General features: G+C 38.4%; 1 protein-coding gene across 10 annotated transcripts in view; it reads right to left on the reverse strand.

Annotated features, from left to right (window-relative positions):
- Positions 1-22,584, reverse strand: part of usp34 (ubiquitin specific peptidase 34) — a 292,582-nt gene that overhangs the window by 94,269 nt on the left and 175,729 nt on the right. For all 10 annotated transcript variants that reach the window (XM_063055969.1, XM_063055963.1, XM_063055961.1 and 7 more), the window contains 14 exons: positions 22,342-22,382; positions 21,544-21,668; positions 21,240-21,392; positions 20,237-20,341; positions 17,333-17,388; positions 17,126-17,246; positions 16,093-16,276; positions 14,143-14,306; positions 6,844-6,909; positions 6,605-6,751; positions 6,465-6,521; positions 5,994-6,071; positions 5,414-5,508; positions 4,817-4,989 (listed from right to left, as the gene is read on the reverse strand). In XM_063055969.1, the coding sequence (XP_062912039.1) occupies positions 4,817-4,989; positions 5,414-5,508; positions 5,994-6,071; positions 6,465-6,521; positions 6,605-6,751; positions 6,844-6,909; positions 14,143-14,306; positions 16,093-16,276; positions 17,126-17,246; positions 17,333-17,388; positions 20,237-20,341; positions 21,240-21,392; positions 21,544-21,668; positions 22,342-22,382 (1,565 nt within the window). The remainder of the gene's footprint in view (positions 1-4,816; positions 4,990-5,413; positions 5,509-5,993; positions 6,072-6,464; positions 6,522-6,604; positions 6,752-6,843; positions 6,910-14,142; positions 14,307-16,092; positions 16,277-17,125; positions 17,247-17,332; positions 17,389-20,236; positions 20,342-21,239; positions 21,393-21,543; positions 21,669-22,341; positions 22,383-22,584) is intronic.

Genomic DNA, 22,584 nt, shown 5'->3' on the forward strand with positions numbered 1-22,584 from the left:
ATAGACCACCATGGAAGAAAGGGAGGAAGGAGGAGGAGCACCAAAGGGAAGTGATGGATAGGTAAGGAGATAAGATGGGAGATGGAAACAGGAATGGGGAAGGAGGGGGCAATTACTGGAAGTTCGAGAAATCGATGTTCATGCCATCAGATTGGAGGCTACCCAGATGGAATACTGTACAATACGAAGCTCCTCCAATCTGAGTGTGGCCTCATCGCAGCAGCAGAGGTGGCCACAGACAAACATGTCAGAATGGGAAGTAGAATTGAAATGGGTGGCTACAGGGAGATCCCACTTTTTCTGGAGACAGAGCATAGGTGCTCGGCAAAGTGGTATCCCAACCTACATAGGGTCTTACTGATCTGCAGGAGGCCACATTGGGAGCACTGCATATAGTAGGTGACCCTGACAGACTCACAGGTGAAGTGTCGCCCCATCTGGAAGGGTTATTTGGAGCCCTGAATGCTACTGAAGGAAAGGTGTGGCATTTGTTCCACTTCTACAGGAGGGAGATCAGTGGAGACGGATGAGTAGACAAGGGAGTCGCATAGGGAGCAAACCCTGTGGAAATCGGAAAGTGGAGGGAAGGAAAGATGTGCTTAGTGGTGGGATTTCACTGGAGATGGCAGAAGTTATGAAGAATTATGTGCTGGACGTGGAGGCCAATGGGGTGGTAGATGAGGACAAGAAGAATCCTATCCCTGGAGTGGCGACAAGAGGATGGGATGAGGGCAGACATGCACGAAATGGAAGAGATGTGGGTGAAGGCAGCATTGACGGAGGAGGAAGGGAAGCCCCATTCTTTGAAGGAGGGCGTCTCATTAGTTCTGGAATGAAAAGCCTCGTCTTGATAGCAGATGCGTGGGAGAAGTAGGAACTGAGAAAAGGGAGAAAATGACAGAGCAGCAATAAAGCAGAACAGAATTTTGGGAAGCAATTCAGAAGGCACAGGATATATACATCCCAAAGAGGAAGAAGTATTCAAAAGGAATCATGACACAACCATGGCTAACAAGAGATGTCAAAGCCAACATAAAAACCAAACAGAGGGCATAGAGTAAGTAAGCTAGCCAATAATATTAAAGACGATACCAAACGTTTCTTCAGATACATAAAGTGTAAAAGAGAAGCAAGTGTGGATATTGGACCACAGGAAAATGAAGCTGGAAAGGCAGTAATGGGGGACAATGAAATGGTGGACGAACTAACAAAGCATTTTGCGTCAGTCTTCACTGTGGAAGATACTAGCAGTATGGTGGAAATTCCAGGTATCAGGGGTCATGAAATGTGTGAAGTTACCTTAACTAGAGAAAAGGTTCTTTGGAAACTGAAAGGTCCCAAGGTAGACAAGTCACCTGGACCAGATGGTGTACACCCCAGGGTTCTGAAGGAGGCAGCTGTATAGTTTGTGGAGGCATGAGTAATGAACTTTCAAGAATCAATAGATTCAGGAATGGTTTCGGTAGACTGGAAAATTGCAAATGTCACTCCACTCTTCAAGAATAGAGAAAGGCAGAAGAAAGGAAAGTACAGGCCAGTTAGTCTAACCTCAGTGGTTGAAAAGATTTTAAGAGTGGATTATTAAGGATGAGGATACTTGAAGGCACATGATAAAATAGGCCATAGTCAGCATGATTTCCTCACATAAAAATCTTGCCTGAAAAAATCTGCTGGAATTCTTTGAAGAAATAACAAGCAGGATTGGTTGATGTTGTTAACTTGGATTTTCAGAAGGCCTCTGACAGTAGGTGCCACACATGAGATTGCCTAACAAGCTACAAGCCCATGGTATTGCAGGAAACATTCTAGCATGGATAAAGCAGCGGCTGACTGGCAGGAGACAAAGAATAAAGGGAACCTTTTCTGGTTGGCAGCCGGTGACTAGTGGTGTTCCACAGGGATCTGTGTTGAGACTGATTCTTTTTACGTTATATGTCAATGATTTGGATAATGGAATTGATGGTTTTGTTGCAAAGTTTGCAGATGAAATGAAGATAGGTGGAGGGGCAGGTAGTTTTGAGGAAATAGAGAGGCTACAGAAAGACTATAAAAGGTTAGGAGAATGGGCAAAGAAATGGCAGATAGAATATCCAGTATGGAGACGTGTATGGTCATGCACTTTGGTAGAAGAAATGAAAGGGTTAACTATTTTCTAAATGGAGAGAAAATGCAAAAAACTGAGGCATAAAGGGACTTGGGAGTTATTCTTGAAAGGTTAATTTGTAGATTAGGTCGGTGGTAAGGAGGGCAAATGGAATGTTAGCATTCATTTCAAGAGGAGTCGAATATAAAAGCATTGTGAGCAGATCTGGGCCCCTTATCTGAGAAAGGATGTGCTGAAACTGGAGAGAGTTCAAAGGGGGATCATGAAAATGATTCCAGGATCGAATTGCTTGTCATACGAACAGCATTTGATAGCTCTGGGCCTGTATTCTCCAGAAGAATGAGAGGTGATCTCATTGAAACCTATCGAAAGGTGAAGGGCCTTGATAGAGTGGATGTGGAGAGGATGTTTCCAATGGTGGGAGAGTCCAAGACCAGAGGACACAACCTCAGAATGGGGGGGGGGGTGTCCTTTTAGAACAGAAATGAGGAATTTCTTTAGCCAGAAAGTGGCTGAATCTGTGGAATTCTTTGCCACAAGCCAAGTCTTTATGCATATTTAAGGCAGAGGTTGATAGATTCTTAATTGGTCAGGACATGAAGGGATATGGGAAGAAAGCAGGAGACTGGGGCTGAGAGGAAAATTGGATCAGTCATGATGAAATGATGGAGCAGACTCGATCAGCCAGATGGCCTAATTCTGCTCCTATATATTATGGTCTTATGGGAATGCATTTTAAAAGTGGCTCGGCTATGATTTATAATATAATATTATTATGAAACTTAGGAAAGCTCCATTTGATAAGATTAGGGTAGATTGGGAACAGGAATTGGGGCTTACCATTTCTGTGGATGATTGGGGGCAGATTTTACAATTAGTTAATACTTCCTCTATTTGTGCTAAACATTCCCTAATTCAATTTAAAGTGGTTCATAGAGCACATATGTCCAAAGATAAGTTAGCGCGTTTTTATTCGCATATTAATCCTTTCTGTGATAGATGTTCGGGGCAGATAGCCTCTTTAACTCATATGTTTTGGTCTTGCCCTACTTTGGAAACTTTTTGGAGAGATATTTTCAATATTATTTCTAAGGTATTAAATATAGATATCTCTCCTCACCCTATTACTGCTATCTTTGGACTACCTAAAATTTCTAGTAATCTTTCCCCTTCAGCCCGTAGAATGATTGCATTTCTTACTTTAATGGCGAAAAGATGTATTTTACAACATTGGAAAGAGCTTAATGCTCCAACTACCTTTTTTTGGTTTTCTCAGACGATTTTATGTTTGAATCTGGAGAAAATTAGAAGTAACCTTTATGATTCTTCATTTAAATTTGAACAGATTTGGGGACCTTTTATTCGATATTTTCATTTAATGTAATATTTACCCTTCTTGTTTTTTCTTCACTGTTTTAATGGAGGTCGGGATTGAGGACGTGATTTTAAGTTTAACTCTGTTTGGTTTCAAGTTAGCCCATTGCTTTGCTTTGCTTTTAGTTAGTTGGGTGGGTTTTTTTTTTGGGGTTTTTTTTTTTCTTTTTTTTTCCATTGATATATATAAAATTTAGTATACTATTATGTTATCTTGGTTTCTTATGCTTAAATTACATTGTTTGTAGTATTTTCTTTTTGGTATTGTTATCTTTTGGAATTTTATTATACTTTAACATTGTATTAAAAAAAAAAGGAAAAAGAAAAAAAAAAAAAGTGGCAGGGTGGGTAGAGGTATTCTCCAGTCAGCTGTGAGAATCAGTGGGTTTATAAAAGATATCAATAGATAGACTGTCTCCAGAGATGGCACAGAGAGATCAAGAAAAGGGAAGGAGGTGTCAGAAATGCTCAGATCACCACATATTTATTGGTCGGTAATGCCAAATTAGAAAACCTCTGTGGTTAAATTATCCAAAAGTCCTCAAATAAAAAGACAAACAAAACTGGAAGTATCGAAATCCGTCAACATTTATGAAAAGAAAAGCTTGCCCATGTTTTAGGTTGATGATCTTTTAGGAGAAGTATTCTGATCCAAAGTCATCATGCTAAAACATCAGCTGTTCCTTGTCCTCAGTCCACAGAAACTGATCAACTGACTATTGTCAGCCTTTCCCATTTTTACTTCAATTACTCAGCATTTGCAGTATTGAAATTTGTTACTAGTGGGATCTTAAGAAAATGGAGGAGAATCAAATCAATGGAAATGGAGGATCAAATAAATGGAAATTGGTTCTATAGCAAGAAACTATTATAATCTATTCCATCACAGCACAGAGAAGGGAGAGGTATCAAAGCTCATGATTCCTTAAGTTACAAGAAGTACTTTCCATCAAGGATATCATGTTTCTTAAAATCAACAAACTGAAATAAATTTACTGGTGGGGGATAGAGAAAGAACTCTCCACAAATGTAAACCACACAAATTCCTTCTCCTTTAAAGACATTATTATTGATTGTTTCAGGAGCACAAGAGTGTGTCCCCATAAACCTACTGTGATGAGCCTGGGACACTATATCTCAGAGTTGTTTTCAGCATGTACAGTATTATAAAGAGAACTAAATGTATCCACCATGGAAGTTACTATTCAAATAATACTAAAATTATTTAAATAAATAATATGCAAAAGTGAAGAACTATTGATTTTACCATAAAACCAAACATTTATTTTTTTATCTAGTGTAAAGATCTATAATAAACTACATAAAATTGTGCATTACCATCAATTCGGTCATTCTTTCTCATAAGATAATCTTCAGTATATGGAGTCATGTCAAGACGGAGGGGAAAAGAAAAATGAGTGTTGACCTTCTCTTTCATCATTGTAACCATATTGAAAGTATATCGCATGGTATTGAAACTCAAGATTCGTGGTAATTTCTTAAAACAAGCCCTGTGAAAGACAAAATTAAAAGAAAAACACAATGAAGATGTTATATGCTTGGATATTACAAGGGTATAATGAAACTGAATTCAGTAGTACAATGTTATTTATAGGGGTATATCATTTGCGTTAAATACAAAACCAATTGATTTCTCACTGATTTTAAATTACACAAACACCAAATTCTAATACTGTGACTGTAGTGGTGGTGAGTACAAAACAGCTTACACATAGTACTTTTGAAATCATTCCATAATACATTGATAAAGTTTTCACATTTTTTCAACCATCCAACTACGTTACAGTATTTGTGGTCATGTATTTGAATGTCTTGCAGCTTCTAACATGCTCATTGCTAAATGCAAAAAACAAAGGCTATCCCTGACCAACAAGCCAGTGAAAACATCCAAATGTATTTACAACAGAAGCAAACCTTTTCTCTGCCCGTACTTTCTTCCCACATTGAGAACAAGTGTACATGTTATCACCTTCCAGAGTATCTTTAATAGTAACTTCATCAAGTGACTCCTAGAAAGAATACATTTAAAATGAGCAATATATTATAAAATTACACCAAGTTTATCTAAAAATATTTAAAATGCTGAGTGGACTTAGTACACTTTACAATCTTAACACAACTATAATAAAATGATGTAAGGCGCGAATATACATTTAAGAGAAAGCCATTGATTATAGACAAGTGTTTTTTTAAAGTACTGGAATATTATCCAGTGTAGAATAGTTTAAGTCATCACTAAGAGAAACTTTAGTTCTATAGATAGTAACAATGAAAAGCTGAATTCTTTACAGTACCAAATTTTTCAAATAAAGCTTACAAGTGGTATTCATTGTGCACACTATTAGTTGAAATATTAAATCAATCATAATGTAGAATACTGACATGTTGTATTTTCCTGCAGTTTCAACTGTAAAGGATTTCAATTCAGCTTTGTTTTGTCAAACTTCATTAATAAATTTTGTTATCTTAAGCTACGAAATTAGGCATAACTTACATAAATGTTTTTCATATCAGCTACTTGGCATCGAACTGTGTAAAATTCCTCAGCTGTCTGGCTAACATGTTCACAATCCTGAATTTAAAAAAAAACTTGTTAGTTTAGTATTTATCACTAAGACTATTCATTTTGCATTGGCACGTGGCCAAGTGGTTGAAGGTCACCAGTTTGAGCCTAGGCTGAGGCAGCGTGTGTGTCCTTGAGCAAGGCACTTAATCACACATTGCTCTGCGACAACACCGGTGCCAAGCTGTATGGGTCCTAATGCCCTTCCCTTGGACAACATCGGTGGTGTGGAGAGGAGATACTTGCAGCATGGGCAACTGCTGGTCTTCCATACAACCTTGCCCAGGCCTGCGCCCTGGAAAACCTTCCAAGGCGCAAATCCATGGTCTCATGAGACTAACGGATGCATATATATTCATTTTCATAATGAAAGGTGCTCAAAATTCAAAATTAAACACTCACCAGTGATACAACATTGTTCGTTATAACTCCTCCAAATAAGCTTTTCACTGTGTTTTTCTAATAAAAAAAGCAAACTTTAGAGAAACATAACCTTTATTATGCGATATTAAACAAATGCAAAGAATCATTTTCAAGCTTACCAAATCAGGAGACATCTCTTCAATTTTTGTTATTAGATCAGTGAAAAATTCAGTCATATCTTTCTGCTCTCCAGTGTTCAGAGGCTGTTTGTCCATGGTGTATGTTTTGCAGAATGGTCTTGGATTATATGCTTTACGTTCACTTTCCTAGACAGTGACATTTCAAAAGAAATTAATTAACTTTCATAAGTAGATAGCTGGTCTCAGTAAGAATTCTTATTATCCAGTGAATCACTCACCATGAGATAAGTGAACATTTTTTGCAGTTCAAGTAGGGTTGTCTTATGCTTTATGTCTTCCGAATACTAAGAAAGGAAAACATCAAAAAAAACTAAAATATATGGCATCAATTTTACTTTCCTGGATCTGAAAAGAAATCCATTTGCACTTAACAATTAAGATCGAACTTCCTTCCAAACACAAGGCAATGCTTTCAAATCCAATGCAACAGAGTATATTTTAAAAAGATGCAAGGCAAACACATAGCAAGTTATGTGAATAAATTATTAGAGACATTTTAATATCTTTGTGAACTTTCAGTTTGTTTATAGCTTAAGTAAAAAGGGATTGGTCGACCTTCTGGATTACCTGTAATATCCAATCTACTATGATCTTCTATTGCCTTCCACAACAAGTCCAGCAAATCATAGTACAAATCCACCTCACTAACAGTGAAGATGCTAAATGCTAAATGGTGGAAGGGAACCCGACCTGCTCCGCTCCACTACAACCCTGCTCAGCCTGGCAGAACTGGTCCTCCTTCAGTCTCGGCCTGAAATATTGACTGTATTCTTTTCCACAGATGCTACCTAGCCTCCTGAGCTCCTCCAGCATTTTGTGTGTGTTGCTTGGATTTCCAGCATCTGCTTTCTCTTTCAGCTCCTTCCATTTTCTCGAAACTTAAGATGCAGCAATGGGTATCTGCATGGGTCCCAGCTATGCCTGCCTTTTCTTTGGCTACGTGTCCATGTTCCAAACCTTCTCTGGTAATGCTCTGCAAACCTTTTGCGCTACATTGACAAACTGCGTTGACGCTGCCCATGCTGAGCTCGTCAATTTCATCGACTTTGCCTCTAACTACCCCCGTGCCATTAAATTAACCTGGTCAACTTCTGATACTTAGAAACATAGAAAATAGGTGCAGGAGTAGGCCGTTCGGCCCATCGAGCCTACACCGCCATTCAGTATGATCATGGCGAATCATCCAACTCAGAACCCTGTACCAGCCTTCCCCCCTTCTTTCTCTTTCTTGATCTCTGTCTCCATCTCTGGAGACAAACTGAATACAGTCAACCTTCACTAATCCAACTACCTATAATCCGGTTCCTTTGATAATCTGGCACTGATTATGCTTGATGTGATCCTTCTGTAATTCGGCATTTTTACTAATCCGGCACTCCTCAGGTGCCAATGGTGCCGTATTAGTGAAGGTCAACCTGTACTGATATATTTTATGAACCTACGATTCCCTTGGCTATCTCGACCATACATTTTTCCACCCTATCTGTAAAAATGCCATTCTGTTTTCCAAGATGGATTCTTACAGCAGTTTGTACTGGAACCTACCAGGGAGAAGGCAATTCTGGATTTAGTGTTGTGTAATGAACTGGATTTGAAAAGGGAACTCGAGGTAAAGGAGCCATTAGGAGGTGGTGACCATAATATGATAAGTTTTAAACTACACTTTGAGAGGGAGAAGGGAAAATCGGAAGTGTCAGTATTGCAGTTGAACAAAGGGGACTATTGAGCCATGAGGGAGGAGCTGGCCAAAGTTGACTGGAAAGATACCCTACAGGGATGACAGTAGAACAACAATGGTAGGTATTACTGGGAGTAATACAGAACGTGCAGGATCAGTTCATTCCAAAGAGGAAGAAAGATTCTAAGAGGAGTAAGGGGTGACCGTGGCTGACAAGGGAAGTCAAGGACAGTATAAAAATAAAAGAGAAGTAGAACATAGCAAAGATGAGTGGGAAGCCACAGGATTGGGAAACTTTTAAAGAGCAACAGAGGATAACTAAAAAGGCAATACGGGGAGAAAAGATAAGGTACGAAGGTAAGCTAGCCAAGAATATAAAGGAGGATAGTAAAAGCTTCTTTAGGTATTTGAAGAGGAAAAAATTAGTTAAGACGAAAGTTGGGCCCTTGAAGACAGAAACGGGTGAATTTATTATGGGGAACAAGGAAATAGCAGACAAGTTGAACAGGTACTTTGGATCTGTCTTCACTAGGGAAGACACAAACAATCTCCCAGATGTAATAGTGGCCGGAGGACCTAGGGTAACGGAGGAACTGAAGGAGATTCACATTAGATGGAAAATGGTGTTGGATAGACTGATGGGACCGAAGGCTGATAAATCCCCAAGGCCTGATGGTCTGCACCCCAGGGTACTTAAGAAGATAGCTCTAGAAATCGTGGATACATTGGTAATCATTTTCCAATGTTCTATAGATTCAGGATCAGTTCCTGAGGACTGGAGGGTAGCTAATGTTATCCCACTTTTTAAGAAAGGAGGGAGAGAGAAAACGGAGAATTATAAACCAGTTAGCCTGACATCAGTGGGGAAGATGCTGCAGTCAATTATAAAGGATGAAATAGCGGCACATTTGTATAGTAGTAACAGGATCGGTCCAAGTCAGCATGGATTTACGAAGGGGAAATCATGCTTGACTAATCTGCTGGAATTTTTTGAGGATGTAACTATGAAAATGGACAAGGGAGAGCCAGTGGATGTAGCATACCTGGACTTCCAGAAAGCCTTTGATAAGGTCCCACATAGGAGATTAGTGGGCAAAATTAGAGCACATGGTATTGGGGGTAGGGTACTGACATGGATCGTAAACTGGTTGGCAGACAGGATACAAAGAGTAGGGATTAACGGGTCCCTTTCAGAATGGCAGGCGGTGACTAGTGGGGTACTGCATCAGGAGCACCAGATAAGGTAGACAACCCACGACAGATTCGTTGGTTAAGTGTTGCTTCACCTGGATGGATATTTGGGTGCTGAATGGTGCATGGAGGCAGGGTTTCAAACTCTAGGATCATTGGAACCTTTTCTGGGGAAGGAGTGACCTGCACAAGTGAGATGGGTTGCACCTGAACAAGAGGGGAACCAATATCCTGGGAGGGAAAAAAAAAGGGGGGGATGAGCTCCAGAGAAGCGATGGGCGGGCAAGGAGGTTAGGTGAGAGAGTGAAAAGGGATGGGAAATGGTGAAGGAGGCAGGTGGGGGGGGGGGGCACTACCAGAAGTTTGAGAAATAGATGTTAATGCCATCAGGTTGGAGGCTACCCAAATGGAAGATGAGGTATTGTTCCTCCACCCTAGGTGTAACTTCATCACGACGGTGGAGGAGGCCATGGATGGACATATCAGAATGGGAATGGGAAGTAGAATTAAAATGGGTGACCACTGGGAAACCCTGCTTTTTCTGGCAGATGCAGTGTAGGTGCTCAGCATAGCGGTCTTCCAACCTATATTGGGTCTCACTGATACACAGGAGGCCACACTGGGAGTACCAGATACAGTATGTGACCCCAATAGATTCACAAGTGAAGTGTTGGCCTCACCTGGAAGGACTGTTTAGGGCCCTGAATAGTAGTGAGGGAGGAGGTGTAGCACTTGCTTTGCTCACCTACCACCCCACCAGCCTCTGTGGCTAGCACATAATTCTCCAAAATGTCCGCCATCTCAAACGGAACCCCATCACCAAGCACATCTTTCCCTCCCTCCTACTTTATGCTTTCCGCAGGGATCACTCCCTACACGACTCCCTTGTCCATTCGTCCCTCGCCTCTTATCTCCCTCCTTGCATTTATTCTTGCAAGCAGAACAAGTGCTACACCTCCTCCCTTACTATCATTCAAAAAGCAGGATCTCCCAGTGGCCACCCATTTTAATTCCACTTCCCATTTCAACAGGTCCAGCTATGGCTTCCTCCACTGTCACGATGAGGCTACACTTAGGTTGGAGGAACAGTACCTCATCTTCCATTTGGGTAGCCTCCAACCTGATGGCATTAACATCTATTTCTCAGACTTCTGGTAATGCCCCCCACCTGCCTCCTTGACCATTTCCCATCCCTTTTCACTCTCTCACCTTATCTCCTTGCCCGCCCATCGCTTCTCTGGTGCTCCTCCCACTTTTTTTTCTTCCATGGCCTTCTGTCCCTTGCACTAATCCACTTTCCAGCTCTTTACTTCATCCTTCCCCCTTCAGGTTTCAACTCTCTCTTCCTCCCACCTTTTAAATCTACTCCCTAGCTTTTTTCTCCTGTCCTGCCAAAGGGTTTCAGCCTGAAACATCAACTGTACTCTTTTCCTAGATGCTGCCTGGCCTGCTGAGTTCCTCCAGCATTTTTGTGTGTGTTGCAATGGTTTTCCAGCATCTGCAGAGTTTCTCTTGTTTGTTCAACATTTAATTTTGTTTTGGATGTAATTTTTCACAATTTGTCTACAATAGATACAAGCAGTACAACAGCGTTGTGGCTGGCATAGAGCTTTACAAAACCAGCTGTAAGATTGTGGTTCAATTCCCGCCACATGCTCCAGCTTCCTCACACATTCCTAAGATATACAAGTTATGGAGTTAATGGAAAAAGTTAGTGCTATGCTGACGCTGGCATCATGGCAACACTTGCGAACTGCCTCCAGCACATATTGTACATTTAACAAATATAGCTGATTTTTTAAAATTTAAAAAAACTTAGACAAAGATTGTCAAATTTAATTAGCTCAGCAAATAATTTGCATTCGTCACTGTAATGATGCAAATATAAAACTGATTTGATGTACCTTTTCTATTAATAATATTTAACATTCCATTATAGAGCTGGTGCCGCAATATCTTTCAGTATATTACAAAGTTTAAAGCACACAGAATAATTTCAGGCAAGGAGTACTTTTCAAGTAATCCCCATTCCTTCATACACAAAAACCTTTCCTTTTCATCTGCAGAACATAGCACCTTTATTGCTCATTTTAAGTCCATTCAAATTGCTAATCACCACAGTTACATAAATAACTTTAATACCAACTTTCAAGCATATTTTACCAGCTTGAACTTGCTTGCCTGTGAAAGTTTGATACTTTATAATATTACATATTTAATTTTGACTCAATATCTGAAGCTAAATATTTTCATCAGGTTTAAAATTATTTGAATGGTCAGCCCTTTTAATATCATGGCAACTTCCTCCATCCATTTACAAGAGACAACTTCTCTGACTGGTCTCCTGTAAATTACCATCTTCTGTAATCCTACTAATGCTGGCTACATCTTGAAGGCCTTACCTCATGCAATGAAATCCCACCCCAACATCCTTCTCTCTCATCTTTTCTTTTTAAAGATGTTTGTTTTAATATATTCATTTGACAAACTATTTGGTTACCTTTCCCAGAATCTCTGCCTAGGCTGGTTCTCCATTTTCCTTTATAAATGTTGTTGTTAACATCACTCAAATTCTCTTTCTTGTTGAACTGTGATTCTCCTTTATTTGCTCAATAACTTGAACCTTTCAGATGGGGATAAATTTTGTGGATATCTACAATGGCTCTATTACATGAATATATTCAGTCAGAGATGAGAGAATATTTGAGGCACAGTCCATTCAGAGGATTGTACAGTTTAATCTAATCACTTGATACTTGGATGCATACAAAATTTAATTTTAGTTGGCAGAAAAGGAAAAACAAAGACAAGAGAAGAAACTTATCATTACACCAGTGCACATGTCCTTATCTGAGAAATTACCTAAGGTTACCCATAGCCCTCTATTTTTCTGAGCTCCATGTACATCTCCAGGAGTCTCTTAAAAGACCCTATCGTATCTGCCTCCACTGCCGTCGCCGGCAGCCCATTTCACGCACTCACCATTCTCTGTGTAAAAAACTTACCCCTGATGTCTCCTCTGTACCTACTTCCAAGCACCTTAAAACTATGCCCTCTCGTGCCAGCCATTTCAGTCCTGGGAAAAAGCCTCTGACTATCCACATGATCAATGCCTCTCATCATCTTATACACCTCTCATCCTCCATCGCTCCAAGAAAAAAAGGCCAAGTTCACTCAGCCTATTCTCAAAAGGCATGCTCCCCAATCCAGGCAACATCCTTACATATCTCCTCTGCACCCTTTTTAATGGTTTCCACATCCTTCCTATAGTGAGGCGACGAGAACTAAGCACAGTACCCCAAGTGAGGTCCGACAAGGGTCCTATATAGCTGAAACATTACCTCTCGGCTCTTAAACTCAATTCCACGATTGATGAAGGCCAATGCACCGTATGCTTTCTTAACAACTTGGACCCTAAGATCCCTCTGATCCTCCACACTGCCAAGAGTCTTACCACTAATACTATATTCTGTCATCATATCTGACCTATCAAAATGAACCACCTCACACCTATCTGGGTTGAACTCCATCTGCCACTTCTCCGCCCATTGTTGCATTCTATCAATGTCCCACTGTAACCTCTGACAGCCCTCCACACTATCCACAACACCTCCAACCTTTGTGTCATCAGCAAATTTACTAACCCATCCCTCCACTTCTTCATCCAAGTCATTTATAAAAATCCCGAAGAGTAGGGATCCCAGAACAGATCCCCGAGGCACACCACTGGTGACCGACCTCCACGTAGAATTTGACCCGTCTACAATTAATGCATCAGATGTTGGATCTAAATTATTTCCTACCATCAAGGGATCAAGTTCCAGTTTAGTTTTATTATTAACCTTAACAAACTTGTACAATAAGAGTTGAGGCAGAGCAAACTAAGTTAGCTTCTCAAAGCAAATACTGATTGGTATCTCAAGTTACAATGTTATTTCTTCAAAATGGAGTTATTCTGAACACTTATCACCTGTGATTTGTTTTCAACTGAGGAATTATGGCAAACATCAAAGGCTTCTAAATGCCTCAGCAGATGTAAAACTTGGGGTAAAAAAAGCATAATTTCATTGCTGTAAAGAGCAACAGAGATAATGTGTTTCACTATCCAGGTCCTAAAAATTATGCTCAGAGATGCATTATGTATATAAAATCATTTCTGCAGTTCACAAGAAACAAAGGAAACTAGAAATTAGAAATTTTGCTCACAACTGAAAGAGAGATCAGGCACTAAAATGAAAGGAGGATTTCTATTTGGTTACTAGCTTTTACTTGTATCCTGTAAGAAGGGTCAATGACCTAAGAGAACATTGTAGACATGGGATACAAGCCAGCCTTCAAGAAACTGGTCAAGAGTGGACCAAGCACTCTCATATCACAGAAGATTAACCAACCCTGATTAAAATGAATGAAAAAAGTAAAACATGAAATATACAAGGTTTGAAAATAGGTATCTATTTGATCATATCCACAAAAAAGTTTTTTACTATTATAATACAAACTTAATTATCTATGTTTTCTAAAATAAATTCAAAACTTAAAGGAATCACATTCTTTATCTTTATCTCTCTCAATAATTTCTGAATGGATTTTTCATCATGTTCAGTTTACTACACTCTTCAATCATATTCAGTGTTTCAGTGGTACTTACCTTAGCTGTAAAAATAGCCTGTCTGGCCTCCGGTATCATATACAGCTGTTGAATGGTGGATGCCAAGTAACAGGTTGCTCCAAGATTTGTCAAACCCACAAACCTGCATTCAGCTCGCACATCATCATGAGGCCAGTAATCCCACTTGTATGGTGCATGAGATGCTAAATAAAAAAGTGAATTGAAATCAAAGTAATTGTGCTAATTTACAAAATGTCATATCAATTTGTGCAAGCTTATGAAAAATGCACCATAAAATTAACTACTTCATTTCTTGCACAATACTTTAATTCTGAAACAGATAACTACAATCTATCTCATTAAAGGACAATATGTAAGAGAGGGTTAAAGGGTTATTCACTCTTACAACAATGATAAAGGTGGGAAGGGGAAATACTACCGCAAATTATAGTTATATTAGACTTAGTATGTGTAACCACAAAAGGACAGTGCTAACTATAAAGGAGAATTACAAATTGGGACAATGTCAGCCACAGGAAGACATTGGAACAGAACATTTTTTTTCAAAAAGATGGGATTTAAAGAAGAACATTAACACAGGAATGGAAGTAGAGATATAAATGACAGAGGACACGGAAGTGATTAAGGTACACTGAATAGGGTTGTCATTGGTGATGCAATTAAAATAAAAGTTAAAGTGTAAGGCAGAACAGCAGATGCACATTTTGTAAAAGTATAGAACATTAAGGCTACCCATTCAATACTATTCCTCTTCCTTGGTTCTGCGTCTCCTAAGACATCAGATTATTTGATATACAAGGTAACTAGCCAGCAACACTGGTATAGTATACAGTTGCAAGAAAAAATTTGTGAACCCTTTTAAATTATCTGGTTTTCTGCATTAATTACTCAAAAAATATGGTCTGATCGTCATCTAAGTCACAATAATAGACAAACACAATCTGCCTGAACTAATAACACAGAAAATCTTTTCTGAAGAAACGTCTCTTTATGTGCACCATGCCTCGATTAAAGCAACTTTCAGAGGACATTAGAAGAAGAATTGTAGAGATGCATGAAGCTGGAAAAGGCTACAAAAACATTTCTAAAGACCTGAGTGCTCATCGGTTCACAGTAAGAGGAAGTCTAACAAATGGAGGGAATTCAGTACTGTCCTCCCTAGGACTGGGTGCCCTGCAAAGATCACACCAACAGCACAATGCGCATTGCTGAATTGATAAAGAACCCCAGGGTAATAGCAGAAGACCTGTAGAAATCTCGAGAACTTGCTAAAGTCTCTGTTCACATGTCCACTACAAGAAAAACACTGAACAAGAATGGTGTTCATTGAAGGACACCATAGAGAAAACCACTGCTCTCCAAAAAAAAATTGCTACACGTCTCAAACTCGCAAAAGACCACCTGGATGTTCTACAACACTTCTAGGACAATGTTCTCTGGACAGTGAGACAAAATAAATTTACAAGAGTTTCTGAATCCAATCTGACATAAGTTAATAATGGTAGTTTCCCCAACAAGAAATAAATTAGGATATATGACTCAGTATTTCTCTCCATTCAATGCAGCCCATTACAGGTAGCTGTTGTTTTCTATACTACTGTTAATTGCTGACTTGCTTCTAGTTTTACTGTCCCCAACAATACTCCTTAAATGTTGACCTTTCACACAGAATTTTAAGAAATTATTTTGGAAATTCAAGCTTAACAGCAGTCAAGTTAAGCAAGATCTTTCCTTTCTAAAACAATGTTAACGTTTATGATAAATAAGCATCCAATATTTTTCCTCATCCCTGGCTCTGCATTTGTTTAATGCTTATTGTTTTCATATAGAGGTTTGTCCTGCAATCTCAGCACTTTAATGAGACAGTTGTGAAATCTTACTATCCAATTCATTTATTTCAATTAGTCCTTGAATTCCTTGAGTTGGGCTATTTAACATATTTTATATAGTATTATAATCTTTTCTTACACTGCATGTGCTGAGCCATCACCCAATTGTGCAGCAATCTGTAATTTTCTGCTGACCCCTTCACCATTTCCACTAGTAAATCGTAGGCTGCTGCTCGGGAAGAATGGGACTTGCACTTTGGTTGCTGCCTGTCCTTCAAGCTTGGCAGTAAAAACAGGAGATTGAACACATCTCTTAAGAATTCCTGAAATAAAAGGAGATGAGGATTGCTCAGTGTGCTCTATTTAAAAAGCACTAGTATCAAGAGAGATAACAAAACACCTTCAATAAATACATTATGCACTACTCAGAAAGACTAATTATATAATACCAAAAGGTAAACATTATTCTGCCATGTCTTTTATCTAATATTTTATCCACTTTCTGCAAAAAACTTGGGCTAAACATAGTTAGAAAATTTGTATCACCTGTGGTGCACAGAGAGTATTCAAATTTTACCCTTATTTTACAGCAATTTTTGAAATTTACCTATAAAATTTGTAGACTAACATAAATAACTATGCCATATTTGAATATAATGATACCCAGGAAATTGGATATTATTGCTACAAATTCAATATATTTTTAAAAGAATGTTACATAGTGGTATAACAAATTTTCAGGTGAATCAAAGCCCCAGTGAGTTTATAAAGTGAGTGCAGATAACAGGTCCGATGAGTTTATAAAATCTGTGCAGTGAGTTGCATGCTGGACCACTGTCACTTCTGAACAACAGTGTATGTTTACGAGATTTACTTGAGAAACATTGAAAAGAATTAACATTTGAAGGCATTTGTTTAAAAACTTTGGAGTTTCTAGTTTCATAAATTTTAGTTGAGCAATTTTAGTTTTAATACTTCAATAGTTCCAGTTATATTTTTAATTTGAAAAAAGTGCAGATATTATACTATGAAAATAAACATTATCTTTAAGTATTAACTCTATTTCTCTCTTCACAGACACTTCCTGACCTGCTCAGTATTTCGAACGTTTTCGATTTTTATTTAGTACTTGGACACTGTGCCTATTCATATTTAAATATAAGATGACCTACCTGTCCTTCTCGAGAGAATTTAAAAGGAGGCTTGTGCTTTATGACTACAGTGCAAAGACGCAGTAATCCTGTAAGCCCATCATCTTCAGTGTTACTGTCCTGCTGATCAAGAATTTCCCTGCTACAAAAAGATAATGGAAAAGAAATTAATAAACAATATATTAACATAACAATCCAGGAAAATTTTCAAAAATTATACCAACAGACCTGCGAATGCAATCAGCGAGATGTCTTGCCAAGGCATCCAAATCTAGCAGCGTTGTCTACAGAAAAGATTCCATACAACAGAAAGAATAATTTGGACTTTCTCTGCACTTTTAACAAAGTACCACAAATGTAATGAATCAAAATTTAATAATACCAGAAGATTTCCACAACTTTTGAAGATTCCACAAGTAGATTCAATTAAAATTGATTTCTATTCACTTTTAACATGGAGTCAAGTTCCCCAAAGGTTTTAAAAGACCAAACTTTTATAAAAAGCAATATGTTAGTAGTGCAGTCATGATGATATGCAATGAGACACTGCTGTATTCATTTCTAAACCACCCAAGCCAAATTCTTGCAAATGAAGTTAAGTACTGTCTCATGCCCGGAGGATCTGACCAGCTGAATGCAATGGAAATTGTTGGTATTCAAATTGTAATAGGAATATTATTTTTAAAGTACTTACACAATAAGGCAAAATCCAAATAATTTTATGTAGTATATCCTGAGATCAACATTTAGGAGACTTAAATAAGTAATAAAAACTATTTACAATGTGGAATTTTTTTTTAGCGTGTCGCACCAGACAGTCAGCCACTCGTGTCTGGCGCGTGGTGTCAGGATTGGTCTCCTTTCGGATTAACCGGGTCACGATATGAACGTTCCTGACGTGGCCCTTTTTTTTAAAAAATGAGGCTGAGTGGTTAGCTCGACGCTCAACCTGGCACGGATGGAAAACGTGCTCAGGGGATAGCCCAACTTGGATTCGAACTCGGGAGCCTTCGCTCCGGAGCTGGCACTGATGCCATTGTGCCACCAGCCGGCTGAATGTGGAAATAAGATGGGGTGTAACAGAAGAGGCATGTGAACAAAGATCCATGCCTATCAAGGAAGTTTTAATATTGTAAAACATATTATAGATAGAAGCATTATTTACAAAATGAAGTATATCCAAGTCTTAATAATAACTACAGTTAAGAGTTCTTAACTGAATAGATATATCGGACTGTATTCCGTGGAGTTCAGGAAAATGAGGGGGGCAATTTCAGAAATATTCTAAATGTTAAAAGGCCTGAACAGATTAGATATGGCAAAGTAATTTCCCAAGGTTGGGGAGTCTAGGACAACAGGGCACGACTTCAGGATTGAAGGACGTCCACTTCGAACAGACATGCGGAGAAATTACTTTAGTCAGAGGGTGGTAAATCTGTGGAATTTGTTGCCATGAGCGGCTGTGGAGGCCAAGTCATTGGGTGTATTTAACGCAGAGATAGATAGGTTCTTGATTAACCAGGGCAACAAAGGGTATGGGGTGAAAGCAGGGGAGTGGAGGTGACTGGAAGAATTGGATCAGCCCAGGATTGAATGGTAGAGCAGACTCGATGGGCTGAATGGCCTACTTCTGCTCCTATATCTTATATATTATCATTATTATGATGGTGTGTACTTTGCAGGATACTCTATTCACAAATAATGACCACTAAAATAAATGATCACAGATTCATAAATTATATTTCGCCTTGGTCATGTTCTTATAGTAATTGAGGGTTTCTATACATTTATTCCATCCCTTTTAACCTCTCAAATCAGATATTAAAAATAATTATAAAGATCTTTAGTACATCAAAAGCCCTGCACATAAACACATAACAGTCAACTCATCAAGAACATCATAACCTTAATATATGCACGCATGTGCATATATTCCAATGTAAATATTAAAAGACAGGAAGAAAATTAAAATGTAGTTTGAAAATCATCCTCTATTTGCTTCAACCACCTGTCTAAGTTTTACCTTCACCCAGTCTTTTATTTCCCCTTTTCATTGTTCTATAGTCTCTCCTTCCACATTACCAAAAAACTTATTGTATTAAAAACAATAAGTGTTTTTTTCAGAGCCACAATCTCTGAGACAAGCCCAAAGTGTCCATGATGACTATCAAGCACTATTCCTACACTAGCTCAATGTATTTGTCCTATATTCCCATCAACCGGGAATGTGCTACTACAGGATTCTACCAATCACCAAAATCCTTTTAGAAAGGATTCTTTTACAATGACCAAGTAACCATCATGTCTTTGAGACGAAAAAGGAAAACTGTAACACCCAGGGGAAAAACACACAGTCACATTTTAATGCAAGTTAAACTGAAAAAGGATCTAATCCTTTCCCGGCGTATATGATGAATAAACTCTTCTCAGGCTTCCAGCCAGGTACAGGTATCGATTTTAACTGATGTTTCAAAGAAGGTGGCAGAGTTTGTCATCAAAACATTGGTTACGACTGATACCTATACCCAGCTGGAAGCCAAGAAGTTATTCAAAATGTTTTCTGCGCAAAACTTTTATCTGGCAACTGTCACAGAATAGGTCAGCTACTGGTCAGAAGTCAATACATTAAAACATGAATGGAAGTGTCTATGTAAAGGGCACATAACCCATGCTATAAGTTTGATGTGATTATCACGAGTGTGTGATTATTGGAAGAAGAGACAGAAGAGTAGGGGGTGGAAGTGACAAAAGTGTTTAACGTACAGGGTCCAGGCAGAGGGTCTCTGACTTGAACTGTTAACCCTCTTTCTCTTTCTACAAATGCTGCTCAGCTATTTGAGTACTTCCAGTGTTTTCAGCTTTTATTTCAGATTTTCAGGCAGAAAAACAAGTCTTGGAGGTGAGTATATCACTTTCAAATCAATTCAGCTTCACCATCCTTCTGACAAAGTAATAGAGCAAGTTCCTTCTACCATGCAATTTCAGAGAGTTACACAAATTGCTATAATTTTCTTAACCATGCTTTTAAAATTAAATGAAAAGTAACAAAAAATTAATAACATATGCCAATTCCTTTTAAAAAACATCACTATTCATATTTTTTTTTCTAACATAAGAATCACAACTGCCTACCTGGCTAGCATCTTTTACATGGATATTATCAATCAGTTTACAGAGTAACCAGAAATATTCCTTGCAACCTGCTCGCAGCACTGATTCTTCTTCATAATCTATCTCCTGTAAATAAAGAAAGTTTGCTTTAACACCACACTAATATTACTCATAACTCTTCAATACATACATACTTCCATATCCTTTTCAGCAGTTTTCTCCTGAAAGTTATGCCTAAAGGGATAATTGTACAGTTGTCTCCTTTAAACACACATTGTAAGCTACAGACAATGTATGTATTAAAAACGACCACACAATTCGCAGCAAAATCTTATTGACATTTTTCTGCATGGTACATTATATTTGATAAAGTTATCCAGGGCCATCAAAAGTTCCACAAAAAAGTTATGGTTAAATTATAAAAATTGATAAAGGAAGACTTATATAAAAATCCTCTTGGTTTTCTTATCATTTCCGATTAGTTTGACACTATTTACAGCATACTCTTGGCACTCTCCCCTGTCCATCATAAATTGCAGCCAGTCCATGCAGAGCTTTTCTCCCCATAATTTCACAGGAAAAATCTGCACAATGAGACTAGAAGCCAAGGTATAGGAGTGGTTGGCTCACTAGGAGCTAGGCCTGACAGGGGGTGAAAGCATTTCAGCTCCTTCTACAAGCAATGTTTGATAGGAATTGACAGTTCTGCACTTCCTTAATAAGTGCTCCCCAAGAATAAAGAATTGTTAACATAAAATTTAACGAAAAATAAAATGTGAAGTGCATTAGATTCAGGATTGACATTTTTAACATTCTACCAGGCTCATATGAGCTCACCAACTGAAGACGTGGATAGATCTCAACGTTCTTCTACACAATGAAACTATGTTTCATTCAGTTACATATTTTAATTAAGCAAGTTACTTTGAAAAAGAACGATATCTAGCATTGAAACAGTTAAACTAAGATGTTTAAAACCTTTGGCATGGGATTGCAATTTGAAAGTGGTCAAAGTAATTCTTACCCTGAGTGGTTTCAAAGCTTGAGCATCAGGAAGGAATTTTAGCAATGTTGAAGCAGCTAGCAAAAGGAAAGATCGATTTATTGATTCTCCTCCATCTAAACCTGAAAGGCACAACTTGTACAGGCCACTGCAAGCTTCATGGCGAACTGAGGTCTGTAACAAATCAGATACGGACAAGATGCATAAGGTAGAACAATATGACACAACTAGCCTATTTGGAAAATCAGCTTGAAAAATCAACTTAGCAAGTAATTAATATATGTATGAATTATTGCAAACCTATGACAGAGATTTAAAATCTTACCTCTGGCACAAGAAGAGTTAATTTTTTCAGCCAATCATGTAAATGTTCACTATCTGCCATGCTGGATTTGACTAACGAACAGCAGTGAGCCCAACTCACTAATAACCACGTGGCATAATGAGTGACTGAAACATAAAGAAAAAGTAAGTAATATGGAACTAAAACTATTTCTATCAAAATTTTGATTGGTATCAGGACATCTTCTATTGGTCACATAATTAACCCTCAAACTGGTTTATAACGCTTTACAAGTAATAGTTACAAGCCCAATTAATATTTCAGTTATTGTGGTTTATTTTACTCATTCAATAATTTCCTTGAAATGCATGGATACTTCATTTGATCATCTACTCAAGAATTTTCAACTACAAATGTTTATGAGTTTCTGGCAGTATTTCTGTAAAAATCACATATTTATTAATTATGAGGCTGAATTCCTAAACATTAATGCTTTATTGGCGCGTGGCCTGGTGGTTAAGGCGTTCGCCTAGTGACTTGAAGGTCGCTAGTTCAAGCCTTGGCTGAGGCAGCGTGTGTGTCCTTGAGCAAGGCACTTAATCACACATTGCTCTGCGACGATACCGGTGCCAAGCTGTATGGGTCCTAATGCCCTTCCCTTGGACAACATGGGTGGCATGGAGAGGGGAGACGCAGCATGGGCAACTGCTAGTCTTCCATACAACCTTGCCCAGGCCTGCACCCTGGAAGCCTTCCAAAGCGTAAATCCATGGTCTCATGAGACTAACGGATGCCTATAAAAATAATGTTTTATTATACTTAATTTAAAGTGTAACCTACCTTCATGCCTGGATCGATGATCAGATTGAGCTTTAAGCACTCTACAATTTTTGTTTTAAAGAGAACAGAAATTGAAATTAAACTTGTTAAATTATTAGAAAATTGCATGTTATATAATTAATGAACAGTGTCTTACTGGTGAGTTCACCTCAAACTTGACTTTCATCAGGCTAACTTGACAGAAGTGCAAACTGATAACAGCCATGACAATAGTTCAGTAATCCACAAATTCAACAGTGTGTA

Source organism: Mobula hypostoma, chromosome 8, assembly GCF_963921235.1.
Source record: "Mobula hypostoma chromosome 8, sMobHyp1.1, whole genome shotgun sequence".
NCBI classification, from domain to species: domain Eukaryota; kingdom Metazoa; phylum Chordata; class Chondrichthyes; order Myliobatiformes; family Myliobatidae; genus Mobula; species Mobula hypostoma.